This window comes from Sminthopsis crassicaudata, chromosome 2, assembly GCF_048593235.1.
Source record: "Sminthopsis crassicaudata isolate SCR6 chromosome 2, ASM4859323v1, whole genome shotgun sequence".
Classification (NCBI taxonomy): Eukaryota; Metazoa; Chordata; class Mammalia; order Dasyuromorphia; family Dasyuridae; genus Sminthopsis; species Sminthopsis crassicaudata.
This window is the reverse complement of record NC_133618.1, coordinates 385,518,991-385,536,924: the sequence shown is the minus strand read 5'-3', so window position 1 is coordinate 385,536,924 and position 17,934 is coordinate 385,518,991. Positions and strand designations below refer to the sequence as shown.

Sequence of the window (17,934 nt, the reverse complement as noted above, 5' to 3'; positions counted from 1 at the left end):
GGAATGTCAGTGAAAGAAATTATGTTTGATTCCTGGCCCTAGTACTTGAGTGACATTGGGCATGTAAACTATTTAACATGTCTGGACCTCAGTTTCCTCATCTTTAGATTGAGGGTGTTGGACCAGATGGTTTTTAAAATCTCTTCTAGTTGTAAATTTATGATCTTATGAACTCAGGCCCTCTGACTTCAAATCCAACATCCATTCTGTTGTTCAATGCTTTGATTCATTCTCAATCACCCATCAACCAATAAAAAGTAGCTAGTCTTGTTTTTCAGAAAACTCTGAGCTTTAATTTTTTTTTTCATTTTTTTTCAATTTCCCTATAAAATGGGAAAAATTGTACTCCCAACCTAATTTGGTTGTTATGAAGAACCACAAATGTGAGCTATTACTATGATTATTTCCAGTGATAAACCAGTTCAATCATTTCAAGTCACAATGTTTATTCAGTGACAGCAGCAAGAAATCTTAGGAAGCTTGAGGTGCTTGCTATTTGAATTTCATTTTGGGTTCATTATTTTTGCCATGAAGAGAATAGATTGGGAACAATCATCTAAAATAATCACCACAAAGGGGTGGTTAAAAATAATGATTTTGGGAACAGTCATTGGTAGGGTCTCAATGCCAGTTGCTCCAGAAGCTTCTGCTCCTTCTTCATCCATTTTCAACACAGCTTTATGAATAGCCTAGAAGAGCAAAATAAAAATCTGATCAGATTTCATAACATTTTTTATTTCTCATAAATTTATTTGCCTACATGTCATTTTCCCTTCTAAATTTTAAACTCACAAAGGGGAAGGAACAGAGTTCTATTAATTTATATATTTCACACTTCTGAGCATAGACCCAGGCATATTTATTTGTTTGGTTCTTTCGGGAAGAAGAAGGTTGAGAATCCTGTGTTAATTCCTTAACATAAAGTTGTCAGTTAGTTCCTCTGTAACTTTCATTCTTAAGAGTTGACTAGTTAATAGATTTAAGTCAAGGCAAAGTTTCTATCCCCTAGCCTAATGCCTTGATTTTATATATAAATATATGCATATGCATATAGTAGATGCTTAATAAAAGATTGTTGATAACTAGAAGAATAAAATCCATTCAAATGTGGTGGTTCTATCTTAGATTGAGTTGTTTACCTGGAGGAATAGTGTACCTTTTAAAGAATTTGACTAGCTGACCCTTTGTTGTCTGCTCTTCTAGGCTATTCATAAAGCTGTGTTGAAGATGGTTATTTATTTTTATTATTTTGATCACCTGACCTAAACATTTACCAATGTTTTTTTTTTTTTTTTTTTTTTCACTTTCTGCCCTTATAGGACTATGGATGCAACTTCTGGCTATAGATTGTTACCTTTATGATGGAGATGTTGAATAAATAAGATTACAGAAAAGGGCCAAATCCCATTTCCTCCAACTCCAAAGATATTTCCAAATTATTTTGTTGTCTTTGAATTTTGCCATATCAAAATGTTGATCAGAAGAAGTGGGCCAGGGGCTAGGACCTGGAAATCTTTTTTCTTATATAGGTTTTATGGTTGACACTGCATTTGTTTTTATGGGTTTTGAATTTTAGCATTATTTCTGATAAACTTGTGATACAAAATGAAATTAATCAGAATGATAATGGAAACCACATAAGATCAAAAGATTGAACCACAAGAACTTTCAGCATACTTCTTCCTCCTACCTTTCACTTTTAGAATTACTCCTTGCTACTAACACTCAGAGATCTTTGTGGTTTGCTGATTCAGATAGGTATCCTTTTTCAGATCCTGGTAGTAATTATTTTCTGGTTCTCATTCTTACTTCTTTCTCAGTAGTATTTCCTTGTTTTCATTTCTACTCCTCTCCATGCCTCTACTCTTATGAATTTCAATATACCTGTCAGTGTTCTCTTAAACATTCCTGCTTCCCATTTCATCAGCCTCTTCAATGCCAAAGACTTTATTTCAATCCAATTCTCCACAGCTATTGATTTTATGCCGTTGATCTCATCATTAATAATGTGTTCTATTGGTGGCGCAGTGGATAGAGCACCAGCCTTGAATTCAGGAGGACCTGAGTTCAAATATGGTCTCAGACACTTAATACTTCCTAGCTGTGTGACATTGGGCAAGTCACTTAACCCCAGCCTCAGGGAAAAAAACAAACAAATAAAAAAACAAAAACAATGTGTTCTATTACCTCAATTCACAACTATAGACTTCCACTAGCTGAACATAACTTAGTCTTTCAAATCTTCCAATTCTTCCTGTGCTTTGTATTCATAATCTTTATAAAGAATATTCTAGATGAAATTTTTGTTCAGGTGTTCATTCTGTGATTCTTCAAGAAAGCTTAGAACCTATTACCTGAGCCCTGAAGTGTCTATATACATAGTATATATATGAATGCTCTCAATAATAGAGAAATCATGACCTTGTAATGTCCTGCGGTACTGTCATATGTTTATAGTTTTAAAGAATTTATTCCTTCTAATTAGCTGATGTCACTTCTACCATTATTATATCCCCATCTTTCTCCATTTATGGTGTCTCTTGGTGACCTCCTTTTGATTATCAACTATATGCCAATGATTCCCAGATCTTTATCTCTAGCCCTGATATCTCTCTTGATGTTTTTTCCAATTTTATTTAAAAAAATTAATAATACCTTTTTATTTTCAAAATACATGCAAAGATAATTTTCAACACTCATCCTTGCAAAACTTTATGTTCCAAATGTTTCTCCTTTTCTCCTCACCTATCCCTTCCCCTAAACAGAAAGTAATTCAATATACTCTAAACATATGCAATTCTTCTATACATATTTTCACATTTATCATGATGCACAAAACATCAGATAAAAAGAAAAAAAGGAAGCAAATGAGGACAAAAAAGGTGAAAATTCTGTGTTGTAATCCACATTCAATCTCTATAGTTCTCTTTTTGGATGCAGATGACTCTCACCATCACAAGACAATGGGAATTGGCCTGAATCAGCTCATTGTTGAAAAATGCCACATTCATCAGAGCTGATCACATAATCTTGTTGTTGCTGTGTAAAATGTTCACTTCACTTAGCATCAATTTATGTCTCTCCAGACTTCTGAATCCATCCTGCTGATCATTTCTTATAGAACAGTAACAATCCATAACATTCACACACCATACCTTATTCAGCCATTCTCCAACTGACGGGCATCCACTCAGTTTCCAGTTTTTTGCCATTACAAAAAGGACTGCCACAAACATTTTTGCATATAGGAGTTCTTTTCTCTTTCTCTTTAGATACAGACCCACTAGAAACACTGCTGGATCAAAGGGTACACAGAGTTTGATAGCCCTCTGGATGTAGTTCCAAATTGCTCTCCAAAATGGTTGGATCAGTTCACAATATTACTAACAATGTATTAGTGTCTCAGTTTTCTCACATCCCCACCAACATTTATCAGTATCTTTTCCTGTCTTCTTAGGCAGTCTGAGAGTTATGTAGTGGTACCTCAGAATTTTCTTAATTTGTATTTATGTAATAAATAGTGATTTAGAACATTTTATCATATGACTAGAAATGGCTTTGATTTCTTTGTTTAAAAATTGTATATATCCTTTTACCATTTATCAATTGGGGAATGGTTTGTTTGAGTCAGTTCTCTATATATTTAAAAAATGAGGCCTTTATTAGAACATTTGGATGCAAAATTTTCCCCCAGTTTTCTGCTTCCTTTTTAACTTTTGCTGCACTGGTTTTGTGTGTATAAAACATTTAAAATTTAATATAATCAAAATTATCAGTTTTGCATTTCATGATGTTCTTAGTTATTTGGCTATAAACTCATAAAACCCATTTTGACTTCACCTTAGCATAGGTGTTAGGTATTGGTCAATGCTTGTTTCTGCCAATTAAAAATGTTTTTTTTCTAATGTTCCCAGAAATTTTTGTCAATAGTGAGTTCTTATCCCAGAAGCTGGAGTCTTTGGGTTTATTAAATATTATATTACTTTAGTCATTGACTATTGTGCCTTGAGAACCTTACTTATTCCACTGATCAATTACTCTAGTTCTTAGACAAATGGTTTTGATGACTGCTGATTTATAATATAATTTAAGTCTGGTACATCTAGGCCATTTTCATTTGCTTTTTTTTTTTTATTAATTCCCTTGAAATTCTTGACCTTTTGTTCTTCCAGATGAATTTTTTTTATCATTTTTTTCTACCTCTGTAAAGTAATTTCTTGTCAATTTGATTGGCATGGCATTGAATAAGTAGATTAATTTAGGTAAAATTATCATTTTTATTATATTAGGTCAGTCTATCTATGAGCACTTTATATTATTCCAAATTGTTTGGATCTAACTTTATTTGTGTAGAAAGTTTTTTGTAATTGTGTTCATATAGTTCCTGACTTTGTCTTGGCAGGTAGGCTCCTAAATATTTTATATTATCTACAGTTATTTTATTTTATTTTATTTTAATTTATTTATTTATTTTTTGAGACTGGGGTTAAGTGACTTGCCCAGGCTCACACAGCTATGAAATGTTAAGTTTCTGAGACCAAATTTGAACTCGGGTCCTCCTGAATTCAAGGCTGGTGCTCTATCCACTGTGCCACCTAGCTGCCCCATTTATAGTTATTTTAAATGGAATTTCTCTTTGTATCTCTTGCTGCTAGACTTTGTTGGCAACATATAGAAATAATGATCTGTGTAGATTTTTTTTTGTATCCTTCAAATTTGCTAATGTGAATTGTTTCTAGTAGTTTTTGATCTGTTTCTCTAGGATTCTCTAAGTATTCTATCATAATGTCTGTAAAGAGTGATAATTTGGTTTCCTCATTACCTACTTTAATTCCTTTAACTTGTTCACTTATTGTTAAAGTTAACATTTCTAATACAACAACTGAATAGTAATGGTGATAGTGGGCAACCTTGTTTCAAACCTGATTTAATAGTTCTAGTCTATCCCCATTACATATGATGTTTGCTGATGGTTTTACATAGATGGTACTGACCATTTTAAGGAAAATTCCATTTATTGCTATATTCTCTAGTGTAGAGGGCCACAGATAGTGGGGGAACTCTGGGTAAGGTATAAGACTCTTCAGCCCAAAAGGAAGCTGCTGACAATATCTGGTTTGGCTTCCCTTCTCCCCTAAGGGTTCTTAGCCTTCCTGAGAAGTTAGGGAAGGGGGGGGACAGTGACAACCTGTGTTGTAATTAAAGCAGAGTGATACCAAGTGGCAAAGAGTCATCTACATACAATAGCTAGTTATTTATGTGGTCCCACATGTGCAGTATATAGTTAGCATATGCTTTGGTTATATAAGGATATTAGGGTATATAAGGCTGAGAGAATTTGGAATAAATGAACTCCATGCTTGATGAGACCCACCTCTTCACTCCCCTTCTAAGATCAAAAACTCAGGCTGCTATTGAGATTCTCCAGAGAACTAGTATGGACACAACATTCTAGTATTTTTTATAGAAATGGGTATTGGATTTTATTAATTTTTTTTCTGCATCTTTTGAGAGAATCATATTATTTCTGTTCATTTGGTTATTGATATAGTCAATTATGCTTATAGTTTTCCTAATATTGAACCAACTCTGCATTCCTGATATAAATCTTATTTAGTCTTGGTGTATTATCCAGATGATAACTTGCTGTATTATCCAGATGATAACTTGCTATAATCTCTTGGCTAATATGTAAGATTTTTATATCAATATTCATTAGGGAAATTGGTCTATAATTTACTTTCCCTGTTTTGACCCTACCTGGTTTAGGTATTATATCAGTGTCATAAAAAGAATTTGATAGGACTCCTTCTTTCTCTATTTTTCCAAATAATTTGTATAGTACTAGAATTGAATGTTCTTTAAGTATTTAGTAGAATTCACTTGTAAATCCATCTGGTGCTGAAGTTTTTTTTCTTAGAGAGTTTATTAATAGTTTGTTTGGTTTCTTTTTCTAAAACGGGACTATTTAAGTAATTTATTTCCTCTTCTGTTAATCTGGACAATATTTTTTTTAATAATCATTCATACATTTTAGTTAGATTATCAGATTTATTGGCACACAGTGGGCAAAATAGCTTCTGATTATTGTTCTGATTTCCTCTTCATTGGTAATAAATTCACTGTTTTCATTTTTGATACTGACAATTTGATTTCCTTCTTTCCTTTTTCTAATTAAACTAACAAAAGGTTTATCTATTTTGTTGTTTTTTAAAAATAAAACCAACTTTTAGTTTAGTTTATTATTTTAATAGTTTTCTTATTTTCAATTTTATTAATCTCTTCTTTTATTTTCAGAATTTCAAATTTGGTATTTAATTGGGGGTTAAAGTTGTTTTTTTCGTCTAGCTTTTTTAGCTGCTTTCCCAATTCATTGATCTTCTCTTTCTCTATTTTATTCAAATAAGCATCTATAGATATGAAATTTCCCCTAAGGACTGCTTTGATTGCATCCCATAAATTTGGCATGTTGTTTCATAATTGTCATTCACTTGGATTTAACCCACTCATCCTTTGGAATTAGATTATTTAGTTTCCAATTAATTTTTGGTTTATTTTTTTCCTAACTCTTTGTAACATGTATTTTTTTTTTTCATCATGATATGAAAAAGATGCACTTACTATTTCTGCCTTTCTGCATTTGATTTTGAGATGTTTATGACCTAATACATGGTCATTTTTGGATAGGTTCCATGTACCATTGGGGAAAAAGTATATTATTTTCTGTTCTCATTCAGTTTTCTCCAAAGGTCTGTCATACGTAACTTTTCTAAAATTCTATTTGCCTCCTTAACTGATTATTTTGTGGTTCAATTCATCTAGTTCTGTTAGAGTAAGACTGAGATCCCCCACTAGTATAGTTTTCTTCTTGAGACTGCCTTAATTTCTTCTCTAGGAATTTGGATGGTATATTACTTAGTGCATATATGTTTAGTATTTCATTATCTAGGGTCCTATTAGCAAAATATTGTTTCCTTCCTTACCCCTTTTAATTATATCTGTTTTTGCTTTTGCGTCATCTGATATCAGAATTGCTACCCCTGCTTTTTTTTTTTTTTTTTAACTTCAAATGAAGCATAATAGATTCTGCTCCAGTCTTTTACCTTTACTCTGTATGTATGCTTCAAATGTATTTCTTATAAGCAACATATTGTAAGATTCTGGCTTTTAATCCAGTCTGCTATATACTTTCATTTCATGGGAGAGTTCATCTCACTCACGTTCATATTTGAAATTGCTAACTCTATTTCCCGCCATTCTATTTTCCCCTGTTATATTTTTTGTCTTTCCTTTCCTCTTTTCCATCATCACAAGTTTTTTTTGCTTCTGACCACCATCTCCCTCAATCTGCCCTCCCCTTTTCAAGTCCATCTCCTTTTTCATGTATTTCTCCTTGTACTTCTCTCCTCCCTTCTATTAACCTTTCCTTTTCATTTTCCCTTTCCCCTCTCCTTCCCTGTGGAGCAAGACATATTTTTATGTCAAACTAAATATATCTAATATTCTCTCTTTGAGTCAAATCTGATGAGATTAAAGTTTAAACAATGTTCACCCCCCTCCCTTTTCCCCTCAGTTGTAATATGTCTTTTTGCCTCTTCATGTTATATAATTTACCCCATTTTACATCCTCTTTTCTCTTCCAGTACAATCCTTTTTTCATCTCTAGTTTCTTTTTTATATTGTCATAATAAAGTAAAATTATATCTGTACCTTCTAAGTATACCCCTAATACACATACAGTTATTAAGAGTTAAACGTATCACCTTCCCATATAGAGATGTAAACTTTTTTAACTTTTAAAAGAAGCATAGTTTTTTTTTTTTCCTTTTTAAATTTTTTATGCTTCTCTTGAGTGCTGCATTTAAAGATCAAATTTTTGTTCACATCTGTTTTTTTTCATCGAAATTAAATGAAATTCATCTATTTTATTATATGTGTATTTTTTCCTCTGAAAGACAATGCTTAATTTTCCTGGATAGTTGATTCCTGGCTAAAATCCCAAGCTCCTTTGCCTTTCAGAATATCATATTACAGGCCCTTCAATCCTTTAAATTGGAAGCTGCTAGGTCCTAGGTAATCCTGATTGTAGTCCCTTGATATTTAAAGTGTTTCTTTTTGGCTGCTTTCAGTATTTTCTCCTTAAACTGACAATTCTGGTATATAGCTACAATATTTCTTCTAATTTTCATTTTGGGGTCTCTTTCAGGTCTCTTTCAGTGGATTCCTTCAATGGCTCTTTTACTGTCAGGTTCTAGGACATCAAGACAGTTTTCCTTGCTGATTTCTAGAATCTTGTCTTCTTGTCTTCTTCTTCTTCTTCTTCTTCTTTTTAAATCATGATTTTCCTGTAGTAAAATTCTTAGCTTGTTTCTCCTGGATCTATTTTTCATGACCATTATTTTTCTGATGAGGAATTTTACATTTTCTTCTTTTTTCAGTTTTGTTTTGCTTTTGCTTTACTGATTCTTGATGTCTCATTCACTTCCATTTATTCAATTCTCATTTTTAGTGAATCAATTTCTTCACTTAGCTTTTTTTAAACCTCTTTTTGCATTAGATCAATTAAACTTTTAAATGAGTTGTTTTGTTCATTGGCTTTTTTTCCATTTCACAAATGCTATTTTTAGGGAATTTTTTTCCATTCCAATTCTTTTTCCATTTTGTCAAATCTATTTTTAAGAGGTGGTTTTTTTCAATATAGTTTTTCCATTTCATCAATTGTATTTTTAAGGAGTTGTTCAGACAGTTTCTGTGTCCCAAAGTTTCATTTCCTTTCTCCATTTTTCTTCTATGTCTCCTTTAAGATCCTTTTGGAATTGTTCCTAGAGATCTTTTTGAATTGGCGACTAACTCATATATCACCTTTTGAGGTTTCATATGAAGGCAGAGGAATTTTGCCTTTAGTGTCTTCAGTGTTTGAGATCTTTCTTCCCAATCTTCATAGTAGCCATCTATAGTCAGAGCTCATTTTGCTTTTTTGCCCATTTCTGAAGGTTGAGGTCTACTCCTAGAGCAAAGGAAAGATTGTCCTGAGCTTCCTTCTCAGGCACAGGAGTTTTATAATGCTATTGGGCCATTGACTTCTTTTCTGTGCTGAGTGGATGTGGCCAAGTTCCATGTGTTATGTCATGGGTTAGGGGTTCACTATTTATCTTCTATAGTTGTACTGAAGGTCTCACACCTAGGGAAACCAGGAAGAGCACAGGCAAAGACCTATCTACTCTTCACTACTGGTTCTGCCCCTTTTCTCCCCTGTATTTTAGTTCTCTACAGATTGGCCCATAATAATTCTTACATATATCCTCTTCTTTTACTTTCTAATTCAAACTTATCATTTCTAAATTAGATTATTGTGGTGATCTTCTAATTGATCCCTGCCTCAAATCTGTCCCCACATAGTTCTGCCAAAGTGATATTTTTACATGCATATATAACTATATAACTTCCCTACTTAGCTATAGTGACTTCCTACTGTCTCTGAGTTAAAATATAAAATTCCTTATTTTAGCTTTTAAAATTTTTCAGTCTCCTCATCATACATTGTTACTTCTCTTATACTGTATAATACAGTCAAACTCGTTTTCTCTTTGTTTTCCACCCATAGCATTCTATCTTTTGTCCCCATAGATTTATATTCATTCTTCTCCATGCTTGGAATGTACTCTTTCCTTACCTCAGATTATAGGATCCCTCTCTTCTTTCCATATTTTCTCCTGAGCCTCAATTTTCAACTGCTAGTGCACTTCCTCTCAAACTAATTTATATTTACTTAATTTGTAATTTAACTTAATTTGTATTTATTTGTATTTATTTTTCTTTGTGTATATACACAAAGAAAAATAAATACAAATATATATATATATATATATATATATATATATATATATATATATATATATATATGTCTTTGTTGTCTCCCCTGTTAGAATGTAAGTTAATTATTGTAGGAATTGTTCCATCTATTATGTTTGTATTCTCAGTACCTAACACAGTGCTTGACATTGGTATGCCATGATTATGCCATGGTTCAGGGGCTCACTATTTGCCTTCTAAAGTTGTGTTGGAGTTCTCACACCTAGTTCAATGACCACTTGTTTCTGACCCAGGACAGAGTAGCCAATGCTGCTATATTTTGGCTAAGAGCCTCCCATTAGGTTTTGGTAGCTAGTAGATGGTTTAAAAAGTTGACTAATTCCATCAATCAGTGTTAGGCCAATTTTGAGACCAAGGACAGCTAAGCAATACAATTGATAGAGTGCTGGGTCTAGCATTAGGAAGACTGCTCATTCTAACTTCAAATCTGGCCTCAGACCCTTAACTAGCTGTGAGACCCTGGGCAAGTCACTTAACCATGTTTGTCTCAGTTTTCTCATCTGTAAAATGAGCTGGAGAAGGAAATCAAACAGCTCTAGTAGCTCTGCAAAGAAAACCCCTAAAGGAGTAGCAAAGAGTCAGACAGGATTGAAAAGTGACTTTTCAAGACCAAGATGTCAATTGAAACTGACAGGGTAGAAGACATCATGACCTATCTCCATGACATGCCCAGAATCTCTCTTCTTGAGAAAATGTATCATTTTGATTTATCATGGAGAAAGCTAGACAGTGGCTTCCTTACTCATTTATAACCTCAGTAAACCGAAGTTACAGAACACAGGGCAGGAGATAGATGATTTTAGTATTAGTCATTGTTTCTTTCCCCTCCACCCCAATTTCAAGAATAAAAATAACATCTTATCTTTTATTCCACATCTCCCCCTTTTCTAAGCTACCCTATCATTGCCAAGGATATCATTATCTTCTAAGTTCCTTCAGACTCACAACCTAGGTATCATTATTGACTTTTCAGTCTCTCTTAACTCTCTCTCTGGTCTATTCCCAAATCCTATTGATATTATTTTCATGACATTTTTTCGATACCTCTCCTTTTCTGACATTCTCATCACCATGGTGGGTGATAATTGGGATATTCTGACTCATCTTGGTGCTATTTCCACTAGATTATACTTTGCAGAAGGTTCTTGAGGTTAATAGCCAAGATATTAACCATTTTCTGTAATAGATATTCCACATTTTCCCAAATCCTACAGCATATGGGGAGGCTTGCACAGCTGAGATTTTGAAAGCAATTAAATATACTTCTCATGTCAAGTTTAATTTATCATTCATTCATTACAGTAAAATTTATAAAGTCCTTACTGTGTGCAAAGAAGCATGTCATTCTCTGTGGTGACAATGGTTTATATTGTATCTTGGCTGCTAGAGAAGAGAATTCCTGATAAATGAACTTAATCTTCAACTACCTTATACAAAAACCCAAGTGAGGTGCAATGTGAGTTTGAAAAATGGCTGCCATTCAGAAATTAGATATGGATCCACACTTAACACAATATACCAAGATAAGATCAAAATGGGTCCATGATTTAGGCATAAAGAATGAGATCATAAATAGATTAGAGGAACAGAGAATAGTCTACCTATCAGACCTGTGGAGGAGGAAGGAATTTATGACCAGAGGAGAATTAGAGATCATTATTGATCACAAAATAGAAGATTTTGATTACATCAAACTAAAAAGTTTCTGTACAAACAATACTAATGCAAACAAGATTAGAAGGGAAGTAACAAATTGGGAAAATATTTTTAAAAGTAAAGGTTCTGACAAAGGTCTCATTTCCAAAATATATAGAGAACTGACCCTGATTTATAGGAAACCAAACCATTCTCCAATTGATAAATGGTCAAGGGATATGAACAGACAATTCTCAGATGATGAAATTGAAACTATTTCCACTCATATGAAAGAGTGTTCCAAATCACTACTGATCAGAGAAATGCAAATTAAGACAACTCTGAGATACCACTACACACCTGTCAGATTGGCTAAGATGACAGGAACAAATAATGATGAATGTTGGAGGGGATGTGGGAAAACTGGGACACTGATGCATTGTTGGTGGAGTTGTGAAAGAATCCAGCCATTCTGGAGAGCAATTTGGAACTATGCCCAAAAAGTTGTCAAACTGTGCATACCCTTTGACCCAGCATTGCTGTTATTGGGATTATATCCCAAAGAAATACTAAAGAGTGGAAAGGGACCTGTATGTGCCAAAATGTTTGTGGCAGCTCTTTTTGTTGTAGCTAGAAACTGGAAGTTGAATGGATGTCCATCAATTGGAGAATGGTTGGGTAAATTGTGGTATATGAAGGTTATGGAATATTATTGCTCTGTAAGAAATGACCAGCAGGAGGAATACAGAGAGGCTTGGAGAGACTTAAATCAACTGTTGCTGAGTGAAATGAGCAGAACCAGAAGATCACTATACACTTCAACAACAATACTGTATGAGGATGTATTCTGATGGAAGTGGAAATCTTCAACATAAAGAAGATCTAACTCACTTCTAGTTGATCAATGATGGACAGAAATAACTACACCCAGAGAAGGAACACTGGGAAGCGAATGTAAATTGTTAGCACTACTGTCTATCTACCCAGGTTACTTACACCTTTGGAAGCTAATAATTAATGTGCAACAAGAAAATGGTATTTACACACATATATTGTATCTAGGTTATATTGTAACACATGTAAAATGTATGGGATTACCTGCCATCGGGGGGAGGGAGTGGAGGGAGGGAGGGGATAATTTGGAAAAATGAATAAAAATAAAAAAAAAGAAATAAAAAAAAAGAAAAAGAAAAAGAAAAAAAAAAAAAAGAAAAATGGCTGCCATTTTTGCCACATTAGAGGCTACAAAGGAAAGATAAGTACAGTTCGAGTTAAGGTTTATTGTCTTACCTGGCTAACTTTCAGAGTCTTCTGGGGACTGATTCTGGTGAGGTCAGCACTTCCGTCAAAAATTCTTGTGACACCAAGCCCAGAGAAATACTTTTTCATATTATAGGTACCAGAGATGGAAAACTTGGGTAAACACACATCGGTAGAACTAGGGAATACAATCATCAAAGAAGAGTTCTAGTACATATTTTAAAACATGTATATTCTGTAGTTTAGATAGTACCTTTATAAAACCTTGGGAACAAAGCCAGCCTCTCATGTTGTGAAATAGGCAGGATTTGTCTTTACCATCTTTAATATCCAATTTACAAATGTTTGTCCTTTGGTGATCATTTGCTTAGAGACCGTTTTTTCCCCTTTATTAAAAAACAAAAAAACAAAATGAAAAAACAAAAAAAAAACCTATCATCAAAATCCTGGTTATGCCTGTTTTAAAAATCTATATCCTTGGATAAGTGATTTAACTATCTGGGTCTCACTTTCTTAATTGGTAATATTAGGGCATAGGGTTTGATCTCTTTCAGAACTAGATTTATGATCTCATGATGAACATTCATTCACTTTGAATTTAATTGATTCATTTCACCTTGAGAACAGCTTCATGATTTTCCTTTTCTAGAGGGCTGTTCATTTAACAATGACCAAAACCTAAAGCTAAGCAAATAGTTTTTCTCTACATCACTTATTTATTGCAAAATGTGTGTGTCTCTGTATGTATGCACATATTCACGTATGTGACAGAGAGAGAGAGAAAAGAAGAGAGATAGACACAGTGGACAGAGGCAGAGGCAGAAAGATAGACATGACCATCTACATTCTGTTTAAGTCCCTAAACTCTAAAATTTCTCTCTGATCATACTCTCTTGTCCTTTCAGTTCTCTCTCCAAATCTTTTTTTAGCTTCTATTCATGAGCCAAAAAAATACTACCAGAATGTAGCAATAAAACATATTGACTATGCCTCCTATACATTCATAGTAACTGATCTTGACTGTGCCCCCACTGTACATCAGTCCATCAGTCCTTTTCATCTTCATCTCTGCCTAAGTCCTATTATACTCCCCATATTGGCTTTTCCATTTTCCTCAAGACTCTAATACCAACCATACCCTGCTTTCTCACAGCAGATAAAATTGTCCCTTCCTTTTCTAAGAAGGTAGAGACTTTCCTAAGTTTTCATTCCCAAAACTCAAAAGTTATATCTTTATAATGATTGAAAAGTGAAATGTGTACATGCTATCTACTAAACCACCTAGCTGCCAGTAGGTGGTAATATATATATATATATATATATATATATATATATATGTATGTATAGTGCTGGAGATCAGGAGATAGACTATAGTTATCTTCATATCTAAATATAGAGATAGATATAGTCCTGGGAGTCTTTTGTATAAAGATGATCTTTAAACTTATAGGATCTGTTTAGTCACCAAGTGAAAAAGTATAGCGAGAGAAGCAAAATTGTCCCAGAACAAAGTGTATTCATAATAGAAGACCTTGAGTTTGGAGAGAGGCAAGAACTGCCATCAGAAGTCTCCTCCTTTGTGGGAATTTCCATAAATTTTTGGAAGAGAGGGAGGGCATGACAAAGTGACATGTAACAAATATCACATGATTATTTGAGATATACAATAAGAAGGTCAAACCAGAAATTTATCTATTTTTCCCCTCTTTGATTGAGTAAGCTGAGATCAACTCAACTAGGTAGAACCTGAATAGGATCTTCAACAATTGTATGGGTGAGTTGAAATTTTTTAGAAATGTAGAAACTCTTCAGATAATGTGACCTGGCCATTTTCCCCTGGGATTTCAGAACTGACAAAAGGTCAGGATCAAATGTAGTTGCATCCATAAAAAGGACTTTGAAAAGAAAAGCATAGGGTGAACTTTTAGAGCCTAGAGTCAAAGAATGATAGAATGTCAGAGTTTGAAATTACCTTAGAAATCCTGTCTAGTCTAAAAGCCCTGAAAGGTGATCTTCCTACTAGATTATCCATAGTAATGAAGTACCCACGAGGGAGAAAAATAAGGAGCAGCAAAGCAGCAGCAACAACAACCATAAGTAAGACTTCATTGTAGATCAAGCTTGGATCTGTAAAAGAGCTTCTTCCTTTTAAATTTTATTTATCTTTTTGAATGGATGTCCATCAATTGGAGAATGGTTGGGTAAATTATGGTATATGAAGGTTATATCAAGGTTATGGAATATTATTACTCTGTAAGAAATGACCAGCAGGAGGAATTCAGAGAGGCTTGGAGAGACTTACATCAACTGATGCTAAGTGAAATGAATAGAACTAGAAGACTGCTGTACACTTCAATGTTGTATGAAGATATATTCTGATGGAAGTGGATATCTTCAACATAAAGAAGATCCAACTCACTTCCAGTTGATCAATGATGGACAGAAACAACTACACCCAGAGAAGGAACACTGGGAAGTGAATGTAAATTGTTAGCACTATTGTCTATCTACCCAGGTTACTTATACCTTCGGAATCTAATACTTAATGTGCAACAAGAAACTGGTATTTACACACATATATTGTATCTAGTTTATATTGTAACACATGTAAAATACACGGGATTGCCTGTCATCAAGGGGAGGGAGTAGAGGGAAGGAGGAGATAATTTGGAAAAATGAATACAAGGGATAATGTTATAAAAAATTACTCATGCATATATGCTGTCAAAAACATTTATAAATAAAACTTAAAAAATAAATTTTATTTATCTTTTTTTTTGTAAAAATGGAAGACTGAATATGAAACATTGCATATGTTATTGGATTGGCTAATCTATTGATTTTGTTGAATTTAAAGAAATTTTTAAAAACTTTTTTTTACTCTTTGTTTCAAAAGTTGATTGAGGTTCAATTGGTATAAAGAGGAAGAGGGTAGATATATTTGGAATTAATGGTGATTTGAAAAACAAAAGTCAATAACATTTTTAAAAATTTTAAACTTTAAAAGAGAGGACTTGGTACTTTTATTGCCATTACCTGATTGTAGCAAGAGGTTAGGGAATAGGCCCATTTAGAAACTTGGCTCTGTGCTGTTTTTCTGATGACCTGAATGCAAACCTGTTGGGCTGCCTTTGCGAATGAGGTGGCCTATCCTTTGGGTGTATTACATATTTTTCATATAATTGTGATTTTATCTGAGAACATCTGCAGCAGTTAGGAACATATTTTCCTCACCAGACAGAGACTACGCTAACCAGAGATATCAAGTCTCCTTTTATAGATCGTGTGACCTGAGTGGGTAGGCCTGAACCAGCATTAAAAGCCAAATATCTGGGCACAGCTGCCTGTGTATTTTTCCTTTGTAGCATCACATCATGTCACAGAATCGGGAGCATTGGTTTGGGAGTCATTAGATCTGGGTCCTTCTCCTGACTCTGCTTTTTGACTAATTATGTTCTGTGATTATGTGTAAATAATTTCCCTTCTCTGGGTCTTAGCTTTCTGCTCTGGGAAATAAGAGGATGGACTATTAATTAGACATGTCAAACACATCCATCAGGGAGTATATAAGTCACAAAACTCTCCAGTGCCCTGAAACCAAACTCAAATGTAATTAGGAAAATTTTAACAAAATAAAATATGTATAATACAACATAGATAATGTTCATTTATGGTTTTCTAAGTCAATAACAGCCCTCAGGGATTTGTTTCTATTTGAATTTGATATCACTGGACTAAATAATCATCTGTTTATTTAGCATAAGGTCTCTTTCAGGTCTAAAATCCTGTGTTCTATCATTCTGTGATCTAAAGAAAGAAGTGGTGTGGAATTAGTGGAATGAACCTTTAATGCTTGGAGACCCCTGAACAAGCTACTCTTTGATTCTTGATTTCCCAGATCTATGAAACAGGCATGCTAAGAGGTTATGTCTGGAATGGATAGAGAACTGGCCTGAGAGTCAGGAAAATGTACTTGTAAGTCCTATTCCTATTGTATACTATGTAACCATGATGTAAAGAGAGAGAGACAGAAACAAACACATGCATAAAGAGAGAGTAACACAGAGACAGAGAGAGACAGAGAGAAAGATACAGAGAGAGAGAGAGAGAGAGAGAGAGAGAGAGAGAGAGAGAGAGAGAGAGAGAGAGAGAGAGAGAGAGAGAGACAAAGAAACAGAGACAGAGAATAATGCTTATACTGCTCACTTCACAGAATTATTATTGGGAAATGCTTTAGATATGTGCAACATGTATCAAGAATTCAAGGTAGTTTGAGAAGACTTATATGAACTGCTGCAAAATGAAGTAAGCAGAACAAATGGGGGAAAGTGCAATTACTACAAAAAATATAAATGTAAATGTAATAGGGGTCATCCCTGGAATGGACATATAGTCTGATTCTTTTGCTGAGTGAACATCATTCTTTGCTAAAAGGATACAGCAGTTCTTTATTAGTCCATTTTATAACAGAAGGGTTATGTGGAAGAGTCAGAGAGTCAGGAGGAACTCCCCAATCAGTGAGTTGGAAGAAGAACAAAAGAGAGATAGGTAGCTCTTTCCTTTGGGAATTTTTTCCTCCCTTGGATTTTTGGCAAGGGGAGGAAGCATATTTCTATAATTTTCCCTATTGTCTCTTGCTCCTTCCTCTCTGCCCCTGCATATTGGTGGTCTGCAGCTCGAACACATATGGCAATAAAAATCAACCTAGGCAGAGTTAGTTGGTGCAGTGGATAGTGTGCCAGAACTGGAGTCAGGAAGATTCAACTTGTTCAAGTCCAGCCTCAAATGCTTACTAGCTATGTGATCCTGAATAAGTCACTTACCTTGTTTGCATCATTTTCCTTAACTGTCAAATGAACTGAAGAAGGAAATGGAAATGTTATCTTTGCCAAGAAATGAGGTCATGAAGAGTCAGACATAAGTGACAACTGACTAAATATTATACTGACTTGAGACTGAACCATGAATGTCTGGCTATTTCTTTCACTTTCCTATTTTGTTCCTCAGGCATTGGCTAGCAAACAGTGACCCTGAGAAGTAGATCTTTACCAGTCTGGTAGTAACATCATCAGTTTCAGAAGATAGAAATTTTCTCCTATTAGATGCTGGCTATCAAATGATTTTTGCAATAAAAATGTTTCTCCAAGGATAAAACCTCCACTGTCA

At 34.1% G+C, this 17,934-nt stretch overlaps 1 protein-coding gene across 1 annotated transcript in view; it reads right to left on the bottom strand.

Moving 5' to 3' along the window:
- Positions 1-370: 370 nt before the first annotated feature.
- The window catches only part of SERPINA12 (serpin family A member 12), a 36,085-nt gene continuing 18,521 nt past the window's right edge, over positions 371-17,934 (bottom strand). The window contains exons 4-5 of the mRNA XM_074285145.1: positions 12,799-12,946; positions 371-689 (exon numbers count right to left, since the gene is read on the bottom strand). Coding sequence (XP_074141246.1) covers positions 504-689; positions 12,799-12,946 — 334 coding nt within the window. The 3' untranslated portion in view covers positions 371-503. The remainder of the gene's footprint in view (positions 690-12,798; positions 12,947-17,934) is intronic.